Raw genomic sequence first — 23,002 nt, 5'->3', positions numbered from 1 at the left:
GATTTAAGTATGAGGTACAATCATAAATAATATTGCAAAGAGATGCATGGAATTTCTCTGCAGAATTTTGGCTATCTTCTAGTTCAGTACCATATTAACAGATCATGATACAAGTTTTTTAGTTGTAGTTGTTTCCTTGGAGATTTTTTATTCTCTGTGTTTGAAGTAGTTTTGTGTGGCCACAAATCATAGTAAAGATCAGGTTTAAGTAGTTTCAGGAGAAAGTACAGGAACATTAACACAAAACCAGCCACAACTCACCCACTCAAGAAAAAGTAGGAGAATCACATGACATTGTTACCTGCAATTTGTTATTTTACATGTAATGTCAAAAGGTTCTTCCAAATTTACAGTATCTGGTATTGTCTCCAATGAAAGCCTTACATCACCATAACCAGGAGCCTGGGAAGGAACAAGAATGTATATTCTCAGATATTGGATAGGGAATTTGAAGTTTTTACTGAAGTTTTCATTTCCTGGAAGAAGCGTGGAATTAGACAAATCTGAAGAAAAAAGACTGACTGTACTTTTGATTAGAATGGAAATCATAGCAGCTCTCCAACTGATGAACACCTTCTTCACAGGTTTAACAATTCACGAGATAAGGATGATCTTGAGTATTACATTTTCAGGAGAGTTCAAATCCTTAAAGTCTGAATAGCCATATACAGTTCCTGAGAATATCAGCTTTAATCTAAGGCCTCTGTTAGGCAGATAACAGATCTGTGCAGACATCACCAGTAAAACTTCCCTGCATAAACCCACCACTAATTCCACATTCTAAGAAACAAGAGAAACTGCCATTTCAGTCCTCTCTGCCTCTGCCAAAATAATTAATTGTCATCAGTTAGAAAGTCACACAATATGAACACTTGTCAATTGAGCCAAACACATCTCATATGGTGTATTAATAAACCTATAGTAAATAACCTAGTACCATCAGGGCTGATTCAAATTAGTCACCTGCAGATCTCAATGCATGTTTAGATTTTCAATCCCCACAAATGATAGATCATGAGGGAAAAATACGGGGAAAATTTGTCCTGCCTTCCAAGGCTTAGTTATTGCACATGTTTAAATTCTGCTAATAAAAGGATGCTGTAGTGAAAGTTGTATTTACAGTGTGATGAAAGATATTTCCAAAGCAGTCCAGAACATCAGTGACTGACAGGCTGGGAACAGGTTTTAGTCACATGAAGTTTGCTACAAACTAATGACAGATGACATTTCAGAAAGCATATTAAACTGGACATTAGAGTAAGCAAAGGGATGTCGGACCAATGGGGACTTAGATTAGTCAAGCAATATGCATTTGGAACCTTGCATGAAAGAGAAGTAATTATTCGGCACTGGAAAAATGCAGATATATTCAGCTGTGTTAGATGACATGGACGAATTTACTAGAACAATTGTATGCATTATACTAAACAATGGGTAGCTTTCCATTAACATTAGGCTCTTCTTTTACCAGAGATAGTTAAGAAAAAAACCAACAAACACAAACCTGCAATAAAAGCAGTATTTTAGAGAATAAACTTAGCATCAACTGACCAAATCAAAACAGGATCAGAGTAGATGAGACCTATAGCACACCACATCTGTTGAATTCAAAAATGAGATACCTCCAAGAACTGATGGTTAGAGGCAAAGACCTTGTAACAATAAGAGAAGTAACATAGGTTTTATCCAGAACTAAGGTAACTGCTCAGATTATGGAATAAACTAGACAATTTCCCACGTATGCTACTCAAGAATGATGTTCTTTTAACTTCAGACTGGTTCTAGTATGGTCCTGCACTGAATGCCTCTGAGCATGTGGAGCACCTTTTAGCATATTGTGGACACCTGTCTGGTTCATTGTATCCCAAAGAGATTGTAGTTGTGAATTCCAAGACCAAGCCACATACAAACAAACATTCCCAAAAAACCCAATGAAGAAAACAACCAAACCTACAAATTATGGTATGTGGACACTTGTTTCAAAGTATTTCTGCATTTCTGATCTGACCTGTAACTAGGTCACTTCCCTAAATTTTCCTCCCATTCCAAACCATGACACTTAGGTAAATAGGTAATAACAGAGGTAAAATTCTGGGCCTGGGTGGGAAACAATGGTTATAGTGCTGGCAAATGGATTAAGAGGAAAATGATTAAGGGTGATGTCTAGAAATTAAAAAACCTGATGGCACTTATAAATGAGGGGAGAAAATAGGGAGTTAGTGTTACACTGCAACTCAAAAGGGAAAAAAACCAGCTACCTGCTGCTTTTCTAAAGACAGATGTTACTCAAAGTACACAAAATAGTTAGTGTTTTTTTGTTACACAAGGCACAAAACGATGCATGAGCAAAACTAATCCTGGAGTGTTGAAGTGTATGCTTCACATGCAATTCTCAAAGGTTCAAATAAAAGAGATACAGAGTGAGACAATATTGATTTAGAGAGGGAAGAGAAATGAGAGAAAAGGTCAATTGAAAATGAAACAGTTTATTGTTAAAAATAAGCAACAAGTTTCAAAGTAACAGAAGGAACTAAGTTTAGAAAAAGGGCAGTTGCTAATTTCATGGGTTTATGCACACATTCAACACTTCAATTAAAAATCGAGACACATTTCAGTGACTTAGTGACTTTTTAGTGACTTTTTAGTGACTTTCTTGGATCTAGTGAATTTCTGTGGAGAGTTTTGTGGACAGTTGGCTAGCTGAGAGAGGCCATTTAGACATAATACCCTTGGTTAAGCAAGGAGACAGGTAAAGGAGCCAGCAGTCAGTTTCCATATAAGGCAAGGACACTGTGCCCTTGCTGCAACAGTAGAATAGGGAGGGAAGATATTCAGCTAGAAATATGAAGAAAAGCAGAAAAGTCGTAACAGTATTACTACAAGAATGCAGAAGTAGGTGTAGTCGGCTGATAAGTAACTAACCAATAATGAGCTCGCCTTCTGCAATATGTATTAGCCTTATTAACACCAATATAAATATGCGTGTCTATCAATAAAGTTTGAGGCTTGTTGTTCATCATCGGATGTGCAAGTCTTCCTTTATCCGTCAAATTTCCAGGATCTAAGTTTGCTTGCCTAGTTCCAAGTCAGTGTGATTTGCCTACAGAACTGCTCAATGTACTGACAGTTGGGGACTGGGGCAAAGACAGAGGTAGAGACCCAATTATAAGCTCTGTAAACTTAGATTGAGATTCAACTGTCAAAGTTTTTTTTAACTACCCTTCTGTATGTCTCTCATCATCCTCAAGTGAGAAGATGCAAACCAGGTTTAGGCATTAGATGGCTGTGAAGCTGACTTAAGCAAGATAGCAATTATGCCTCAAAATTCAAGAACAATTTATAAATCAACTAGAATAGGACAGACTCAATAAAAACTGTGGACATGAAAGATAAATAACATTATGCATAAAAAAATGTTACTCCAAGCTGAAATATCTGTATGAACTTGGGAGAACCTTCCATATCAGGAGTCAGCACATTTAAAGAGGTTATTTTGTCAGTTTGTTGCCAAATGGTATCCAAGCAGTTAATTTTACTCTAACAAATGTATTTTGCAACACTGGTTACTGGATTCTGACAATTAAAGTGCTCACTCCATTAACTTATCCACACTTCACTGAAGAAATATATGAAATAACTCTCTATTACATACAGAAAAGTGTGACTAAAAAATGAGACCAGAAAGTAAGCAGCTTGCTTACTTTTCCAAGTCGTTATTAAAATTTTCATTGAGTTTCCTTAAAAATGAATGCCAACTTAAATTAATACCTAAGTTAAACTTACCATTCTTTGGAGCTGGCTAGTTTGCAGCCTTCCTCGTTCACCTAGATTAGTTTTCCATACAATGTCTAATTTACCGATCACTGTTACACCTTTTATTACTCCAGCTTTCTCTGCAAATTCTTGCTTTGGTTTTAGACAGTATAAGTATTGACGTGTATCCATAGGTTGTAAATAAGTCCTTGCACCAAAAGTAGACTCACTGAAAGGAAAAAAACACTAGGTCTTAATTTAAACCGCTATCTTGAAGATTACGAACCCAACTTTTTTTTCCCCCATCCCCCACAAGTCTTACTGTATGTGTATGCATAGTTTGATAATGGAAAAAAACACATGGAATATTTTTTGTTTTCACAACAGAAAAGATCTCTAGAATTTATGTAGCACCAAGGACCATGGAGAAATAAAATAACTTGTTCTTCTCAACCAGAGAGAAATAACACAGAACTTCTCTCTGCTACATTATAATTAATTATCTGGTATCTTAGCATTTAAACAAAAATGCTGGTAATTTTTCTTCTGTATTTGTTTTCCCTCACAGTAAATCTCAATGTCATGAAACTCAGATTCCTGTTCAGGAGAAAAACTGGTACAGTGGATGCAAACACTTGGTAAAACAAAGCTTCATTATGCTGCAGGTGAATCTTTCAACAGGCAAGGAGAAGACAGAATTTTCACTTCAGCCCCTACTGCTGAAGCACTCAACCATCATCTCCAAAAACCCAAGCAACTGCAAAGCACAAATAGCCAAAGTTAACTTCATAAGATCTTGAATCCGCTGTAGTTAGTTATTATGTTATTAGGTGTTTAACTAAATTAAATTTATTTCAGCATGAAAAATTTTTATATCCTATGACTCCATGAGGGTGTACCACTGATTCACCTTGAGTGGTATCTTGATATATCATGATTTGAACACTGAAAACAGTAAGCAGTTTACTGACAGGAAGCAAAGATTAGTCAGATGAGTCCTGTAAGGCTAAGTATGTACACAGAGGTCAGATCAAAGTCAGATCTGGTTTAAATTTTATATAGGAGACACTGAAATAATAGTGTGTTTTCATATTATCATGTCATCATTGTTACAAATTATTTTAGGATTAGGCTGGATATTCCTCTATTAGGTAGAATTATAGATTTTTAAGAATAGTTTCTATACAAAGAAAACTGTAACAAATTTTCCAGTTGAGCACAGAATAGGATTTTGATCTTTTTACACAAGCAAAGACATACAGTCTTCCCATTATAGACAAACGACTAACTAATACTTCTATCTCCTGTAATATTAATACAAAACATTTCAAGTCAAATGTCCTGAATGTAAACATACCTTTCCCCTGCTGTGTCAACTATGTTCAGTTCTGCAACATTGTACATCATAGATGGCTCTAAAGAAACCTTCTCCATAAACATTGGAGAAGTAGTGATATTCTGAATTTGAGCTTCCAGAAACACTTCATCTGTCTGAAAAAAATCAAAAGTTCAAGTTCATGAAAATATGATTAGTGTTATTAAAAATAGTAGGCAGTCCTATTGGTTAAAAAAAAGTCACACATGTTTAGTTCATGCCTGCAAATCAAATCAATTAATGCAAGAAAAAACCTTAATCCCAGTAACAATAGGAGCAAAAGTGTTAGTCAACAGATATCTTGCCAAACAATGGATGTGGGATAATTCTGCTGTGTTCTAGCTATTGCTTTTTTGTAATGCATTAGATCACCACTTCCCAAGACTTTAATCAACTTAATGGCAACTCAAGCTTTTATCCAAATTATTTTAAAAATGGAATAAATAGTAAGGAATTGCAGTGCAAAGGAACATGCCAAGCCAGATCACTAGTGCATCAAGCTGTATAAAAAAATGAAAGTAAAATGTGTGTGTTTTTCTTTAACTGAAGTAAAATAATTCAGGTACATGCTCTGAGCTTTTATTATTAAATACTAGCATTCTAGCTAAAATGCAGAATCCAGCCCCTTCTCTCACTCAGTTGCATCATGCCAAATGTTACCAATATAGTATGCATCCAACAATTTAATTGTCAATTGAGAACATCTGAAGCTGATGCCTCAAGGTGGTATCGAAGGACAAATTCTAGTACAAAAATGAAAGCTACAGACTGTTAAACTTCCAAAGATGAAAAACCATGGGACTAGAGAAGTTTTTGCCTCACTTCTTTTGTGGAATTGCAGACCAGTGAAGTCACTTTCCATGTCTAAAAATCTCAGGATAGAATAATTATGGAAGACTTAGTCTTTAGAGATGTGAGTCCCCAAAAAAGTGAAAATCACAATTAAAGAAGTGTCAGTTAAAAAAAGGGGGATACCAAATTTGCATTTACAACAGTCACTGACTCAGGCCATTGGATTAAATGCTTCTTGTAGGTCCCTTCCTACTGAAATAATTTATTCTACAGATTCAGATTTAGGCAGTTTTGAGTATTTTGTTATGATAAATTTTAAGAAAGTACTTTGTGGGCAAGGTGGAACAAAACTTACAGTTTCTTTTTGATCAGTGTAAATAAATGATTCTTTATACAAATGGAGTCCCACTTGTAAATTACGAAATAATCGTGGGACAAATTTCCAAAATATGTTTAGTCTCAAAAATTTGTGTTAGAAGGAGAAATACAGAATGGTTGTGTAACTTTTTATATTGCCTTAAAAACACATTAAATACAAAGCAGCATCTATATAGTAATGAAAACTGTGCAACCTCAATAGGTTACAGAGACACTTTATGCTTGTAGGAACTGGAAATAGCCCGAACTAAAACGTGGCTCTCAGTAATTATTACTACTACTGCCTAACTGCCACCTGAATTGACACCATTTATATCCCATAAATCCATTGCTCAAAGTTTCCATTTACCCAAATTTTAGTCGTTTTCAAAACAGCAACCATAGGCAGAAGTTTAAAGAAGCTAATTTGAAAGGGAAAAGAAAAAACAAGCAGCATAATGAAAAAGCAAGTTAGTTTTGTGTTATTCCTAATTTGGTTTAGTATTACAAAATAAAATAAAATAAAATAAAATAAACAACAAAAAAAACCTTGTCAAAATATGCAGTTTATTTTAGTACAAGGCAGGCCTTAAAGTGAAAACAGACTGCAGAAGTAACATAGTAACTCAATCAACTGCTACATGCAGTTAAAATTGTGAAGTGCAGTTTCAGCTAGCCAAAGGAAGGAAGAACATCCAACTGCTGCTCTCTCCTCAAACCCACTGTCTCCACCAACCAGATGTGAAAAGTTCTGTCACAGCTTACACAAGCAGTGCTGTAGTGAAACCTACATTTCCATGGGTCAAAACCAGAAAAATTTTAGAAGGAAATAAATTCTCCTTTCAAATAACAGATACAATAAAATTTTGTTGAGGTGTTTTATTGGAGGACCCCCACAAGAATCTGTAGATATCAAGTTCTAGTTTCAACAATGGGTATTAAAGAAAGAGCTAACCATTTAAATGATTAGCTGCACATATAATGATGAGAACACATCCCTTTATAATATGCAGAACAAACATTGCTTTTCCATTATGTTTGTAAAGAATGTCAATAACAAGCACAGAGACAGTTAAGCAATTAAAAAAGCATACATATTTATAAAAAAATAAATAAAAATTACCACAGAACTGAGGTCACTCTAATGGGAAAATAAAAAAAGAACACATTAGAGAAATTAGGGTTAAATGTTAAAGAAAAAGGAGGCTAACTTCCAAACAAAATGCATTTCTGCATTTTTTTGCACCATTTAAACAAGATAGCATTAGTAAGACAGAAACAAATAAAAATGGATGCAAACAAAGATGACAACTACGTTTCTAATAACTTATAGCTAGTATAGTTACATGATTTACTAGCTTTGCTTCAGAACCCATCCAAAGTAGAGCTTAAGGCACACAAGTCACAAACAAGATATGGTAGAATAAACTGACTCAAAAAAAAAGAGTTAGTTTTTGAGTAAGTTTGTCCTGAATTTAAATCCATGCAATGGGTTGTACATGAAATGGAAAAACAGTCCTTGTCACCTTATAGATCATCTTAAGTATCCTCATATATGTCTCAAAAATAATGTGGTAATGTGTCCTAGCAAAGCTACTATGTTGCAAGTTATAACAAAATTTGGCAAAATAACAAGAAAAACTCTTTTTAGAATATTCATCAATCCAAAAACCCAACTTCAATTGAAAACTTTGTTGTCTACCTCCCTGTGCATGCTTGTAGGAACAGAACCTTTTACACAGCCTTTTTTCAAGGCACATTAAAGTCAGTGAGAGAGTAATTCAATCCCAGGATTGCAGCAGGTTAGGGCAACAGGGCATGTGTTCTATGCATAAATTTCAGTGATCAACTCCATTTGGGTACTACTGCAATATAAGCAATAAGCAAGAAGATTAAGGTTCAGCATCATTCCTTGTCTTAGAAGAAATAAAATTATGGATTATCATTAGTCTATTAATAGAAATTAATTTTAGTAACAGACATTATTAATAGACAGCATCACATCCATAATCTTAATGATAACAGTTTAACTAGTTAGTCAACCTTTAGAGATCTTTAGTTAAGTAATAACTGACACGTACCATTTTTTTCTCCCCTGCTCTCAAGGATAATAGTCAGGATGAACTTCTTGGTGCTTTCACAGCAACATAGTATCACACACAACAGCTAACCATAGACTTATTTCTAGCTTTTTAGAAGTTAATTGAATTCCATGGTCACAAGACGTAGCAACACTTTATATAATTTCAGAAATTAGACAGGAGTGCTACTATACCAGTTTGCTAGGCAAATGGAAATTGCTCATTTAATATAATCCAAAATCGTTTTTTAAAAATTTTTTTCAATAGATGGTAATAGGAGTTGCATAAATTCATGAACAAGAAGAACAAAAGGTATCAAAGAGCCTCTTAAAAACTCTACAGTGGAAAAGAAAAAGCACAAAAAAACCCTCCAAAACCCACATGTACCAGCTCAAACATCAAAGCTTCTCATAGATTTTTACCACGAAGAATTGGTAGCTAAATGAGAGTTAAATAAGACCCTTATCAAGACCGGTCAGCATAACTACTATGAAAACAACAACAACAACAACAAAAAAATATCTATGTAAAAAGTTTGCCCAGAATTACCTTAAAGAGGTGCTTCATCACAAACTTTACACATGAAATATAAAGAGACAGCCCCATTTAAGATATCTGTCCCTCTTTTCCCTACCACATACTTCACGGCTGAAACAATAATATAATCCACACACTAAATAAGAGGCATATTTTGCTCCCTGAGAAATCACTTCATTTCTTAGAATTGTTTTTGTTCTTAAATCACAGAAGAAATTTCCAGACATTCTCACTTACAGATAATAGCAGCTCTATAAAGGGCTCAGCCAGTGCTATGTGTTTACGCTCCAATCCCGCTCAGGTACCTCACACCTAGTCATTGGATGGTTTGAAGCCTGTGGCCTAAAGATACGTACAAAATTCTTCCCATAAAGAGACAAAGGCAGACATGTACGTATGTCCAAATAAATATGCAATACATATATATATATATATGAGGTCATTTAGTTTAGAAGCACTGTGTGTAACTATCACAAGCCTAAAACTTAAATTACTGAACTGAAGGGTCATAGTTGCATAGGGAAAATCTAAATGTAACTAATTTAAATTTAAATTTTCCCCACTCTGATAAATTGTCATCTCCTTTATGAACAATTAATCTCCCTTACAGTAAGTACTCTATCAGCCTAAACATACAAGCAATAACTGAAAGTATTTGAGTCCATGAGAAACTGGAATATATGCAAAATTGTTACTCAATTACATTAAGGTCCTGACATCTCTTTTACCCTTCATCAAAAGCCTATCTATTTTGAAACTATACAATATATATCTACCACCATTTTTCCATGAGAAGTGATCAATTTTCTCAGAAAAGTGTACTTACAAAGCTCTTTGAATTTATTCTAAGTAACAAACCCAGCATGCCTAAACAAACCTGAATACACACAGTTCTCACCTCTGCATTGTAGAATTTAGTTTTCACATCTAGTGGTTTAAGAACCTGAATGAAATGGGAAAAAAGACAGATTGACAATTGGTTTTTCAGACAACATCAGCATACTCTTTTGAAGTACCAGAGTCTCTTACTAAAAAGTGTTTTCTTTTTTGATCTTACACATAGCAGGTGCATGACAGAATTATATGACAGAATCAACTCAAAAGTATATCCTAGATGCTTTTTACTTATGCACACTTGACTGCTTTCCTATTAAGCAGTCTCCTCATACTGAAAACTAGTAATTCTCCACCCAAGCACTGGCACTGGAGGCCAAATCCAGTGCTGTAAGTAGATATGTGTGTTTAAAATAACACTATAACAATCCTGGGTCCTGCATTTGCTTTCAACTGTGAGCAAGAACTATCTAACATTTCCAAGTCCTTCAGAGTTTTTTAACAAAAGTTACTGAGGGCTTCTCTAAACATATACGAAGCAGAGAACTATCCATTTGTTTAGCTTTCTTAGCCTTCACTTCCTTCTTGAAAATGCCGACTATTTCAGGAAACTAAAGAAAATTATAATAATATATAAAATAACAAATCATATTTATCTTATGAGATTCAATTGGTAAAAGACGAAAACTCAATGATATAAAGTATGACTGTAAAGTGTTGGTTCTTAATGCTTGAATTTTGTGCATAAAGCTACTGTAGTTCACACATTCAAATATGAAGCATATATAAAGTGATGTAACTGAAAGAAATAATCTTTTATCACATTTGTAAGAAACCAAATTTAAATTCTTTTTCTGAAGACACTTGTTTCCCATTACAAAAGGAAACTTTTTTTGTTTGCATATCACTGCATCCTGAGAGACCTCTAATGTTTCAAGTTGTCAACATATTTTTAGCACTGAAGAATTCAAGATCAAAGAGTTGTCTTCACAGATATTTCATCATTTTAAAATGCATAAAGTTCAAATCTTTCAAGTATTAATTACTATCTTTCTCTAGTCAAAAAAAAAAAAATTAAGTCTTTGTTGAAAGATGAGTTTTTTCTGTCAAGTCTTTTTCTTCAGTGAGCTTATTTTCCAATTCCAAATTTTCCTATATGCTGAATTTTTTCTCTCTCTTCTGTTAAACAGTCTTTCCATTTATTGCAGTAAATTTCAATTGGCATTCCAGCAAAATACAAAAAAAAAATATTGTGAGGTTCAAAACCACCCAATCCTAGAAGGAATCATTTTTTCTCCATGAAAACATAATGCTATTAATTACTTAGAGAAAGCTTTGGAACAGAACAGCACTATCAATCAGTATAAAACTACATATATTGGTTTAAAAAAGAAGCTGATTCAAACCAACTAGCACCAGTTCAACTTTAAAGATGCTAGAAAATGCAACTGAAAAATCTGAGAATCTGTAAAAGAGAATTTATTATAAAATAGCTAGTGACATCTCAATCACTAGCAGCCATGAATTTTCACTGTAAAGACATAGTTCAGTTTTCTGTAACACTCCTTTTTGTTCATTCTCAGGTTTCCTACTGGTGTCTCTATGTCAAATTTAAAAACTAACAGCCAAAATTCTCAGTGCAATGCTTTTCTCACAATGAATCAGAGAGTATTTATAGACCTATAAGGAAGCGTATGTATACTTATGCTTCATTCTTTGAATGCAGGGCTTCATATTTGACAGCTGGCTTCAAATGTTTTGACAATTCAGTTACCTGTGGCTGGGTTCAGTTAAAAACCATGGCAATTATACATGCATGCGGAACCCCCAAAAAGCTACACAAATATGTTCGCATACAAAATCTTGTACAAATCTTGTACAAAGCTCTGACAAGAAGAACATTAGGGAACAGAGAAAAGATGAGATCTGAAGCTTGCACATGCATGTGTATGCAATCATGTAAAGTCTAGAGGGGACAGAGAAACAGAACACTGAAAAGAGGAAAATAATGGAGAAAGGGAAGCAGTGTCATAAGGAAAGCACAACAAAGCACACACAGATGAAAATTAACTTCAATAAAGATGAAGAAACTCTATAGAGATGCTAGTTTCAGAGGGAGGGCAACACAAAAATTTATATGGAACCATTTTCCCTAGGATTGTCAGGAAACACCTTTGATAAATCAATACCTGGCATTTCAAGACCCACGACTACTAAGAGCACTAAAGTTTTCTTTTGTTCTTTCTAATGCATGGCGATTTAACCTTCTAAAGACTGAAATCATTTTTTTCTGAAGTATCTAGATAGAATACTAGAAAATAGCAAAATGCAATCACCCCACAGTATCGTAAAATATCCTCAGTAGGAAGATAACCAACCACAAGGACACCAAGTCCAGCCTCCAGGAATATGTGCCTGACAGCATTGTCCAAATGCTTCATGAAAACTTTGTCAGGCTTTGTGCCGTGACCACTTCCCTAGGGAGACTGTTCTTGTGTCCAACAACCCTCTGGGTGAATAACCTTCTCCTAGTATCCAACCCAAACCTCCCCTGAAACAGCTTCAGGACAGAACTATATAATGCTCCTGTATTACCAGACGCAATGTCAGAGTATCTAAAAATGTGTTCAGTAAAGCATGTCATGTAATCCTCCATTCCCTGAAAATTGGTCCACCAATATCCAAGTCTCAATATATTTCTCTAAAAAATTAAACATCCATGAAATACACATTAAACAAACTCTTTCTTGCCAGAACCAGCCCACAAATTAGTTTCTTGATTTCCTCAGTCATTCTTATCACAAGTCTTGAAATTGGTGTGATGGAGGAAAAGGTTTAAATTCTGTCAATTACTTCTGTCAGTATTACATATAATACAAAAGACTTCTTTACTTAAATTCCTCTAAAAACCAAACTATTTAATTCCAGTTTAATAAGGTTACACACACCAAAAGAAAAACCAGAATTTCACACAAGCTTAATGGCTGGATATATCAAAGCCAAAATGGCCAATACTTATTCTGTTTAAAAATAGTCATAGAGCTGTCTGCTATAAAAAGGGACTTTTTAAGAGCATATTTTTTCCTCAATAAATTGATAAAAATTATTAGATGTAATATTTATTAGTTCTGAGATGTCTAACTGTGTGGTAATTGGAAAACACCAGTTTGTGTGAAGTTTGAAGCAGTGGCTCTTAATGGTTCACTTTATAAAGGGAATGGATTTTTGGTACATAAAAGTGCTTATGAAGTATCAAATGTTTTAAAATGTGTTTTACAGACTCATACACTTATTAAAAGTAAAATACTTCACGAAATACCTGAAATTTGAAGAACTTTCTGAAGTACATCTTTTCTCCAGTCTGTGTAGTATAACTTACTGCACAAACTAAGCTGAAAAAAACAAACAACAAAAAAATAGCTGTTACTTTAAATCTTGTGCTATATCAAAAGCAGAATAGCATGCATGTACTCCAGTTTCATTTAAGCTCATTTAGTAACAGAAGAAGTTTAAATTTTACATGTGTGTTCCTATCTCCTTTACTTCATGATGGATCACGTCATCAATGCAACAGTCAGGTTTAAGTTCTGCCACTGCAGCACTAGAAGCTGAAAGGTTCAAACGCTGAGAACTTGTCTGAAGATCAGCCTGGGGACGGAAAAACAAAGCATCAGTTAGAACTACAGCTGTTTAACTTGCGTTAAAGAAAAGTAACTTATGTTATAAAGCACGGGGTTTCACTGAGCATTTCATACCCTGCATGCTTTCACACATATTGTAAGAGCTCAGTTGGTCAGAACATGGGTCTCACAATACCAAGGCTGTGGATTCCATCCTTGTGTGGGCTACTGACTTAAGAGCTGGAAGGCATCCTTGTGGGTGCCTTCCAACTTAGAATATTCTGTGATAGTCTTGACTCAGACACCTTCTGTGATATATATTAAGATGATGAGATACTTACAAAGCTAAAGACAAGCTGTAAAACATATAAATAGTCCAGTCCTTTACCATAGAGCTTACAAAATCTCTATTTACTTTTTACATTGAGTTCCACAATGACTTCTAAAATTTTTACTTTATTTTATATGTTCAGTAAACACAAAACCCCAGTTCTCTCGAAAACAATTAATACAATATACAGATCAGTGTATGCTTCACAGGGAATTGAAGATCTCATTGAAAGTGAAGGTAAGTGAACATAACTCCATTTTTTAGCTGTGGAAGTTTTGCTACACCAACTGTTCAGAGAAGTTTTAAATAGAAGGGTGCATGCCCAAAGAAGGTCAGTGGAGGTGGGGCTGTTTAGCCAGGAGAAAAAGGCTCAGGAGAGGGACTTTACTGCTCTCTGCGACTACATGAAAGAAGACGGCAGCCAGATGTGAGCTGGTCTCTTCTCAGAAGTAATAAACAATTGGAGCAAGAGAAAATGGCCTCAAGTTGCACCAGGGGAGGTTTAGATTGGATAGCAGGAACAATTTCTTCAAAAAAAAGGTTGTCAAACATTGAACAGGCTGCCTAGGGAAGTGGTTGAGCCACCATCCCTGCAGGGGACTGTGCAGATGTGGAACTCAGGGACACAGTTTCACAGTTTAGCAGTGGACTTGGCAATGCTGGGTTAACAGTTCCACTTGGTGATCTCAGAGGTATTTTCCAACCAAAACGCTATGATTTTATATATATATATATATATATATAAATATGCTATGATAATATATAATACTGTAATAAATCAATTTTTTTACACAATCCTAGTTTTTCATTTTAATATTTGAAGAATTCTATAATAATTGCTATTTTTATGCAATTATTATAGAATTATAATTATATTCTATTATAATTATAATAATTCTATTCTTACTCTTTCCAATTTCCAGGTATATTTTCTGGATTGGAAAAAGGGACATACATTTCCTAAAGTCTATATATTAGCATTAAGCATACAATATATTCTCAGAAAATATAATAATTGTGTTTTATTTTTTCATAAATCTTCTATTAAGTGGGTTTTCTTCACATACCTTCACCAGTATGTCCTTGACAACCTGATTGCTATCATTGTGCACACTAATATAACTGGAAAATGTCTCTCCCAGAAATATATTTCTGTATTTCAGGCAAAGAAAAAAAAAAAAATTAGTAACAGTTACTAAAAACCAGAACATTTCACTGAAACATTTCTAAGTTCACACACATACACATTTGCCAGATCAAACCACAGAGGAAAATTGGCATTTGCGCACCCATACTTCTGCAATCATCCTTCTAAGACAAACAGTTTTAAAAGAGAAAAAACAAATCAGAACTTTTTCTAGCTAAATGTCTGACAGGAATAAGAAGATGGCTTTCAGTACCCACAAAAATCACAGTAGTAAACATGATATAACACATGATTTATAGTAGTACATTATCTTAGAAATTCACCTACAGCTGCAAATCTCTTTCAACTTTCAATGCTTATTAGGTTCAGTCAGGCTACAGACAAGAAACATCAGGCAGCATATGCATACGTATTTAAAAATCAAGCCACATATTGTTTTTAAATTGCTGAATCTCATTGCAGAACAATGGTATTCAAACAGATAGAGAAGTACGAATCCTAAACCAAATGAATCCCAAACCTTGCATATTATAGTTACAATCATTTATTCTTACCCAAAATTTTGAGGCAAAGTCAGCATTTCTCCTAACATCAAAGTTTCAGCCCCCTTTACAGTGGAAGGATCATCTTTCATGAGCTGGTTAAATAGATTACCTGTAAAAATATCAAGTTCCTATTAACTGAATATTTGCTAAGTCCAAAGTTTTGTCTACATTTAAGTTACGCATGTAATAACTTACTCAGATGTAGTTTATTTTAGATACATATCTTTTACAATAAACTTGTTTAGGGATGAAATATATATCCATAAGCCTGCCTATAAGTTATAACTTAAGACACTTGTGTCCAATAATTTACTCAGTATATACATACCGAAATGCACAATCCAAAAGGCATTGCTCAAATTAACAGTGAATTTTGAGAGAAATTGTATCTATCTAAACCACATTACATAACAGAAGTAATCAACCTCACTTACTTTCTTCCCCTGCTTGCTTTGCATTTCCACACAACCCTCCTTCTTCAATCTTTCCTTTGACTCTCTTATACTTAACTTCAAGACTTCAACTATTTCTGCGAGACAACCCAGAGATTTCCAATTCATGACAGCACACCAAGCCTAATGCAACTCAAAACCAGTGATTCTTGCAAGACTGTTTTTCCACAGAACATTCATGTGTTGGTTCTAACTACCAGGGCCTTTTCTCAAAATTAGGAAAAAATATATTAATGCCAATCTTTTTCCACTTACACATTTCCCTCACAGAAATGCATGTCACCGTGTATATAAATTGTTCAAACTTTGAGGTCATGTGTTTGTTTGAGTATCATCACCAATCTTTCAGAGATACAGGTCAAGAGCTATAGAGTGCACCTTGGAAATTTCCTTTACCTATTACCAAATCCTAAGTATATTGCTGTTTCAGAAAATTCTATGGGAGGTCATGACTCCTCTAAGTGTTAGATGGTCACACTGCTTAAACTTGGTAAAACATACATAACAATCAGTCAGTAGAAAAGACTTACCGGGCAAATCTCTTTCTTCACAAGTCACTGGAATATTAGTGAACAAGGTAGGTTTGGTTAGCCTCATCACTGCAAAAATAAATTAAAAAAAAAAAAACAAAAAAACCAACATTGGTCAATCAAACAACCATTTTAAATTTTGCTTTTCAACTTCCACAAGAAAAACCAAAACCACCCAACAAACCACAACCACCAAATAAGTCTCAGCCTGAAAATGGATCACATGGCCATTCGCAATACAAAAGAAACCTTCCTGCTATTCTAAGATCCAAGAAGGCAATTGCTTCCTCTTGCTTTCTATCCTGAACTAAACTACTCATCTACTGCTTTCAATTTGATGTGCTAGAGGTCTCACACCTGCTACAGCATTAAGTGCTTTATGGTCTTCAGAAGTGTGTCCATTTCATTTGTTTGTGGACTTTTCCAGCTTAAGTGCCTGTCCTGTGATCCTTGTTGCCCTAGAATGGGACGTATGACGACTTGTATGGACCCTTTCAGTCAAACACCAGTCTATTAGAAACTGCATTTACATCTTAAACTATAACACCTACACATGGTAGAGTTACAATACTAAAAGCTTACATTATTTATACCACTGCTTTTTCTCTAAGTCACAAACTTTAAACTCAAACCAGTAAAACAAGCACAAAAACCTCATGAAAATACAACAAAGCTATTTTATTGATACTGACAAAATCAAAATCATTAAGATTTTCCTATTAAAAAAATGCTACTTCACATAAGTGGTATTTTCAAAGGCTATTTTAACTCACACTCAAAATTACATTATTTTCACTTAAATGACAGATTTAAGGTGCTACTACTTAAAAGAATTTCTCCCTCTTCAAACTAATCAAAGGCCCTAAACTTATATATAGCTTATCATGAAGGCATTTATATGAAACAAAATTGAGCATTTGTAATCTTAGGTGTTAACCTGAGTATGTAAAAACTGTTAGGGCTTTTTTTTTGAAACTTAACAAACACAACACCAACTAAAAAAATAAACCAAAAGGACTTCTCTTGATTGCAACAAGTTAATCAATACCTTTGCACTGACACAGATATGGTGGGTTCATTTTCATTGTACTTTTGTACAGCTATTGTGTCCAGACAGCATTCACTGTTCCCAGTGGTGTTAAGTATTCAATCACTTTGACAGACATTTGAGTACAGTGGGCCGTATGAGTTCACAAGAACTTATGCTACCATACAGCAGACCTATGCAAATTAGCATTGACAAAAACAATTCTCACTTTTCACATGAAAAAAAAGTGAACATATTCTTTTTGTTATGGTGACTTTTGAAGACTTAGAACCACGAGGTATATTAAATGAAACCCAAGATATATAAAACAGAGTTAATAGTGAACCACATTCAGCATTAAAAATGAAAAAGAAAAGATACTGAATTATATATGCTTATGAATTAAGCATTCCTTGAAGAGAACAAAATGAGAGCCTGGATTTCAGCTTGTATACCAGTGCTCACCAAGACTGTAGTAATTCTGCAGAGCAATCAAACGTGGTGTTAACTCTTACATGACCTCAGTCACCACCTCAGTTGCTCACAGCTAGCAGTGTGTCTACCATTATTCACACACAAGCCAACCCAAAGCAGCATAAAGCTGGCAGCTACAGTGACAACAATCTCTCCATCTATTTAGTAAAATGTTTGTTTAGCTCTTTTGTCAGTATATCAAATTAATCTAGTGGGACTGTATTATTGGCATTATCCAATTTTATTCAAATTCACACTATGCCTGTATAACTAGTATTTGCTGTTTCTAAACAAAAAGTTAAGTCATGTTTCAGAAAATAAATAAAAACATCACAGAATGAAGTCAAAACAAACTATGATAGGTATATTATCACATTTACTAAAAGTACTAAATTATTGTTAGAAAATGTATCATCTCTTCTAAGATCCTAGATACAAAATACATAAAATAGAACTCAAATCACACTGCATTTTACTTCATTTTATCTTCAAAAATGCTGATGCACAAAAAAATTTTGTTACTATTAATGTTGAGCTCAGAAATATAACATCAGTGAAAAATTTGGCTTTACAGCCAATAACAACCCTCAGTTATACTGCAGTTATAATGCAGTCTAGAGAGCATTTTGCATCAATTTTGCTATGTGGTCATATTAAATGTCACAAACACCCCAAACATAAATATAAGACATCTTTTATAAGACTGAATTTTAAGACAAATGTCTTAAAATTCAGTCAAAGTTTAAAAATACATGTCAATGACTCAAATGGAAAAATTTTTATCTAAAAAATTGTAATGCCTATAATAAAATATAATTATCCAACACAAGGATGCTAAAAGAATGTTAAATCTGAGGGGAATTCACTATTTTTTTACAGAGGGATCTCTGTTATGCTTAGGTATACTTTGGTGTGAGCAGCATTAATGACAATCTACAAATATTTTTTCCCCTTTTCCAGATGCTACAGACCTTGACCTCCAGCTAAAGCAAAACTATTTAGAATTAGCAGGAGAGCAAATGCATAACCTTGCAGTCATATTGATCCCAGTTTAACTTCTCTACTGACCCTCACAACTTTCAACTGAGCAGGGACAGCATCACCTTGGAACACTTAATTCTTTTAGGAGACAAAAACTCATCCTGAACTCTGCCTTTTATGACCATAAAAGGCATTCAAATTCTTAAAGACAACAAGGTTTCAGATAGATGTCTCATTTCTTAATTTCCTCACTTTTCTTGCTCCCAAATATAATTAGAGACAAAATAACAGAAACATCAGAAAAAGAAATCATCAAAGGCATAAAACAGCAATTATTAAGTTGTTAATTATTTTTCATTCCACAGCTTACACTGAAGCTATCATTAATACTTCCATGAAAATATAGCTAACATTACTAAGGCAGTGCATACATCCCACATAAAGTAGATTTGTACTTCACGGGAGGGATATGCCATCATTAGAAAAACTTACAGACTACTTTAAGGAAATAATCAGATCTTGAAAATCTTAATGTCAGTTACAGCTATTATAGCAATTATTACAACACACTTAAAAACATCTTTTCTTCTCCTAATTCCAGTGAAGCAGAGATGATGCACTTTGCTTAATTGAAAGCATTAATTTTATTACCTGACATAGCTTGCCACAATAGTCTGGAATTTTTACTTTAGTTGTTTCCTTTAGACCACCAAGGTAGAGAAAAGCTATAAAACACAGTACTAAGCCAAAGAGAAACTTACTAATCTTAACAGAAGTATAAGTCTTGAGGCAAAACAAAGTTAAAGAAATATATCATTATAGTTAGAAAACCATAGCTAAGTAACATAAGTAGTTTTCTTACTGTCAATTTATCAGTTGTTCTAAGGTCTATATATTCCAAAGTGCTTAAAAACTTTATTATTTCTGACAGCAATGTTATTATTTAATTATATCTGAAGTTATAAACTAAATATAATTCCATATTTATGTACAAGCAAATTCATTTTATCTGTAAGGCTTAGCTTTTCCCTAAGAATATTTCTAACATATTCACAGTATAATATATCACAGAAAATCCATATCTGTCCCAAAGATCTTTGGATAGTAGCATTGCAAGATGGTAATTCATTCTGTTTAATGAGTCTATTCAATTTTACCCATATGTCCTCCAAATTCTGGTTTTTACAAAGAGACTGTTCAATTGTCCACTTGGCTCTACAAAATGCATGCAGCTTTAGTCTTTCCAAATTATTCTGCAGTTCTTGAGATAAAGGATGAATCTTTTCTCTGAGTTTAGCTCTAGGGAGAGAGACACTCCAAGACCTTTTCAATTTTTGTTTTTCATTAGGTGGTGGTTCTCCTTGACAGTCCAAGTTAATTGGTCTGTGAACAGCCTGTGCTTGGATTAAAGTTGGACCATGTTTCATGCTAGAGTGAAACTCAAGGAGATTTTTTGTGCAGTCATAATCAGGAGATCCTGTAACATATTCTGAAGGTGTAGAAAGCTGTTTCAATTCTTCCACTTCCTCACAAGAAATAACAGGTGCCTGCTTTTTTGGTTTGAGGGGAAGTCTGTGCAAATCATTTGGAAACCAGGGTGCAAATCTTGGTAACTGGCGAATGGGAAACTCCTTCACGGCTGCTTCTGCAAATTTCTGCAGTTTTATTAGATCTCTCTGATGTGGTCGATAGTGCAAGACCACTTCCATGCTTGAACAGTAGGAATCCAGTGATTCTTAGGAAAACAGTCTCTTGATAATGATTCTCGTATCTAGACTGAAACATCTTATTTACAAGAATTTCCTTGCCCCATGATGCATAGATCAGTGGAAAACAGGACCTAAAGCAAAAGTATTATAAAACAATGAGATACTACCATATTAAGACAAACGTTGCTAGGATATTTTTCAAGAAAGAAACAGGTAGTAAAAATACATGAGGTATATATCAGAACATTCTATTTTATCTTAGCTGAACATTAGCAGCTCTATCCCATTATTACCAGTGTAACTGAACATTATCCACATGCACACTGCTCACTCAAAACAGTCCTTTTCCAAGAGAACTCTTTTACTGTCGCCATCTCATACTTGCCATCCATCACTATTCTGGTTATATTGTCGTGATGCATATTAAAAGATACACAATTACTTCTGCCTATTTTCTCAAATTTAGCAGACAATTTTTAAAGCGGTTTACTCCTATATACCAGCACATTTAGCAGAGGCACATAAAGTAACTAGAAAACACATATATTACAGAAACCCTTCCCAAAATGGTACTGGCTGATACAGTAATTTTTAAAGTGAAAAGTAAAATGGGAAGTGCTCTAGGCAAACTAAAGCTGCCTGCTTCTGTTTTGTATCAGAACTACATATCTAGTTTCAGCCTCAAAGCTTCCAAGCATTACATGCAGCTATGCTTTAATCCTTAAGGAAATGATAATTTCTTAATTTATTAGACTTTTGAAATAACTAAGCAACTCATTAAGTTGTCAAAGGCTTTATACTTCCATAAAAAGATTATATTAAATTCAGAAGCATGGTGAAGGGAGAACTACACTACTATGAAACATAAGAAAAACATGCGCAGTGTTGCTCTCCTATTTCCTACGCTTCTCCCACTTTCCTCCTGCACCCACAAAATATTTGCAATCATTTCACACTCCCTAATGGAGAGCAGTAACACATGATAGTAAAATAATAAAATTTAGGATTGCCACTGTCAAGATTTTGTTTAATACAGTCACAATGCAAATAAATGCCCATACCTTCCCCACTTCTACAAAAACTAAAACCTGGATTAAATTCAATACAAAACCAAGGATGGCACTGATTTCTTATAAAAGCAAAATGATCCACCATAAAGCTTTTTACTTTGAATTAATTACTACCAAAACACATTTGACAGCTGTTGACATTTCATGTTGTCATGTTTTTGCCTTATTGCGGGTGTGCATATGTATTTGAAAAGAGCTTGTTGAGCTCTGAATTATGGTTAACAGATTTTGCCAGCACATGGAGACACTATTTAAAACTTTGTCCAGTAGAGTTTTAAAACGAGAAGGTTGTCTCTGAAATTACTCATACCCGCACTACTTTACCCACCTGGGCAGTCTCACTGATCTAGAATGCTTGCAGACGTGAGATTCTAACCAGCTCTTCATAACGTGTACATAATTAGCAGCATTTATGATTCAGAAATGATCACATTCTTCACAGGACTCTCTTGATTTCTACATTAATTTTGGAGGCATGCAAGTGACCTACACAATTGTTTTTCCACTCTGTGATCCCTGAATCAAAGAGGTAAGCCTCGTAATTGCACATTAAGCATGAGGTGAAAAGGGCAAAAGCCATCCTAAGGGGAATCAACTGTGCTGGAAAAGACGTCTGAGATCATGGAATCCAACGTAAAACCGAACACCACCTTGTTAAATAGACCGCGGCATCAATTGCCACGCACAGTCTCCTTAAATACTTTCCGGGGCGGCGGCTCCACTGCCCCTCTGGGCAGCCTATGCCAGTGTCTAATCACCCTTCCCGTCAAGGAATCCCTCCTAAGGCACAATCTAAACCTCCCCTGACGTACTTTAAGACTGTGTACTCTCGTCCTGAAAAACAAACAAACAAGAGGCAGCAGGAGAAATGGAAAGGAAATTATAGCTGAACACTTTCTTTGAAGCCTTATGCAAAGCACTGACACAGCCGAGCAGCCGCGTTGAGCCCGTCACACCAGGTGCACACCCTGTGGTGTGCGCGGCACGGCAGAACAGCCCTCACCGCTCCCTTATGCCCTGCTCCCTTATGCCCTCGGGCACCGAGCGCCGCGGGCCCCGAGCGCCGGGCCGCTCTCTGCTCCACCTCCTTCCAAACCGGGGGGAGAACCACCCTCGGCTGCGGATCGACACGCTGTTTCACCATCGAATCGGGGCCGGACGGGCGGGAACCGGTGGGGCCGCGCTGTTGGTACCTTTCAGAGCCAGCAAATGCTCCTGCTTGGCCTGGTTGACGTCCATGGCCTTCACTCCGCGGGCTGGCCGGCGCAGCGGGAGGACTCGCGCAGACTGCGGCGGCAGCAGACACGGCCGTCCCAGGCTGCAGCGCGGCGGGAGGGACTACAGCCCCCAGGGTTCTCTGGGCGGCCCCTGGGCGGCACCGCCGTCT

General features: G+C 35.3%; 2 protein-coding genes across 5 annotated transcripts in view; both read right to left on the bottom strand.

Moving 5' to 3' along the window:
• Nucleotides 1–22,939, bottom strand: part of TRAPPC13 (trafficking protein particle complex 13) — a 27,996-nt gene extending 5,057 nt beyond the window's left edge. For 2 of the 4 annotated variants that reach the window (XM_038124337.1, XM_038124338.1), the window contains exons 1-11: nucleotides 22,809–22,939; nucleotides 16,355–16,423; nucleotides 15,382–15,481; nucleotides 14,748–14,832; nucleotides 13,250–13,377; nucleotides 13,049–13,121; nucleotides 9,794–9,838; nucleotides 7,401–7,418; nucleotides 5,111–5,244; nucleotides 3,784–3,982; nucleotides 302–402 (exon numbers count right to left, since the gene is read on the bottom strand). In XM_038124337.1, coding sequence (XP_037980265.1) covers nucleotides 302–402; nucleotides 3,784–3,982; nucleotides 5,111–5,244; nucleotides 7,401–7,418; nucleotides 9,794–9,838; nucleotides 13,049–13,121; nucleotides 13,250–13,377; nucleotides 14,748–14,832; nucleotides 15,382–15,481; nucleotides 16,355–16,423; nucleotides 22,809–22,854 — 998 coding nt within the window. In that variant the 5' untranslated portion in view covers nucleotides 22,855–22,939. The remainder of the gene's footprint in view (nucleotides 1–301; nucleotides 403–3,783; nucleotides 3,983–5,110; nucleotides 5,245–7,400; nucleotides 7,419–9,793; nucleotides 9,839–13,048; nucleotides 13,122–13,249; nucleotides 13,378–14,747; nucleotides 14,833–15,381; nucleotides 15,482–16,354; nucleotides 16,424–22,808) is intronic. The other 2 variants (XM_038124340.1, XM_038124339.1) reach the window with 1 other exon arrangement.
• Nucleotides 16,456–22,955, bottom strand: SHLD3 (shieldin complex subunit 3). Its single transcript, XM_038124345.1, has 2 exons — nucleotides 22,809–22,955; nucleotides 16,456–20,676 (listed from the first exon to the last, which is right to left on the bottom strand). Exon 2 carries the CDS (start codon nucleotides 20,543–20,545, stop codon nucleotides 19,796–19,798), a length of 750 nt encoding a protein of 249 aa, XP_037980273.1. The 5' UTR covers nucleotides 20,546–20,676; nucleotides 22,809–22,955; the 3' UTR covers nucleotides 16,456–19,795.
• Nucleotides 22,956–23,002: the final 47 nt, after the last annotated feature.

Source organism: Motacilla alba, chromosome Z, assembly GCF_015832195.1.
Source record: "Motacilla alba alba isolate MOTALB_02 chromosome Z, Motacilla_alba_V1.0_pri, whole genome shotgun sequence".
Lineage (NCBI taxonomy): Eukaryota > Metazoa > Chordata > Aves > Passeriformes > Motacillidae > Motacilla > Motacilla alba.
This window is presented reverse-complemented; position numbering and strand designations above follow the sequence as displayed.

Excerpts from the sequence above, each read along its gene's own strand:
- SHLD3 (XM_038124345.1), bottom strand. The coding sequence starts at position 20,545 with ATGGAAGTGGTCTTGCACTATCGACCACATCAGAGAGATCTAATAAAA.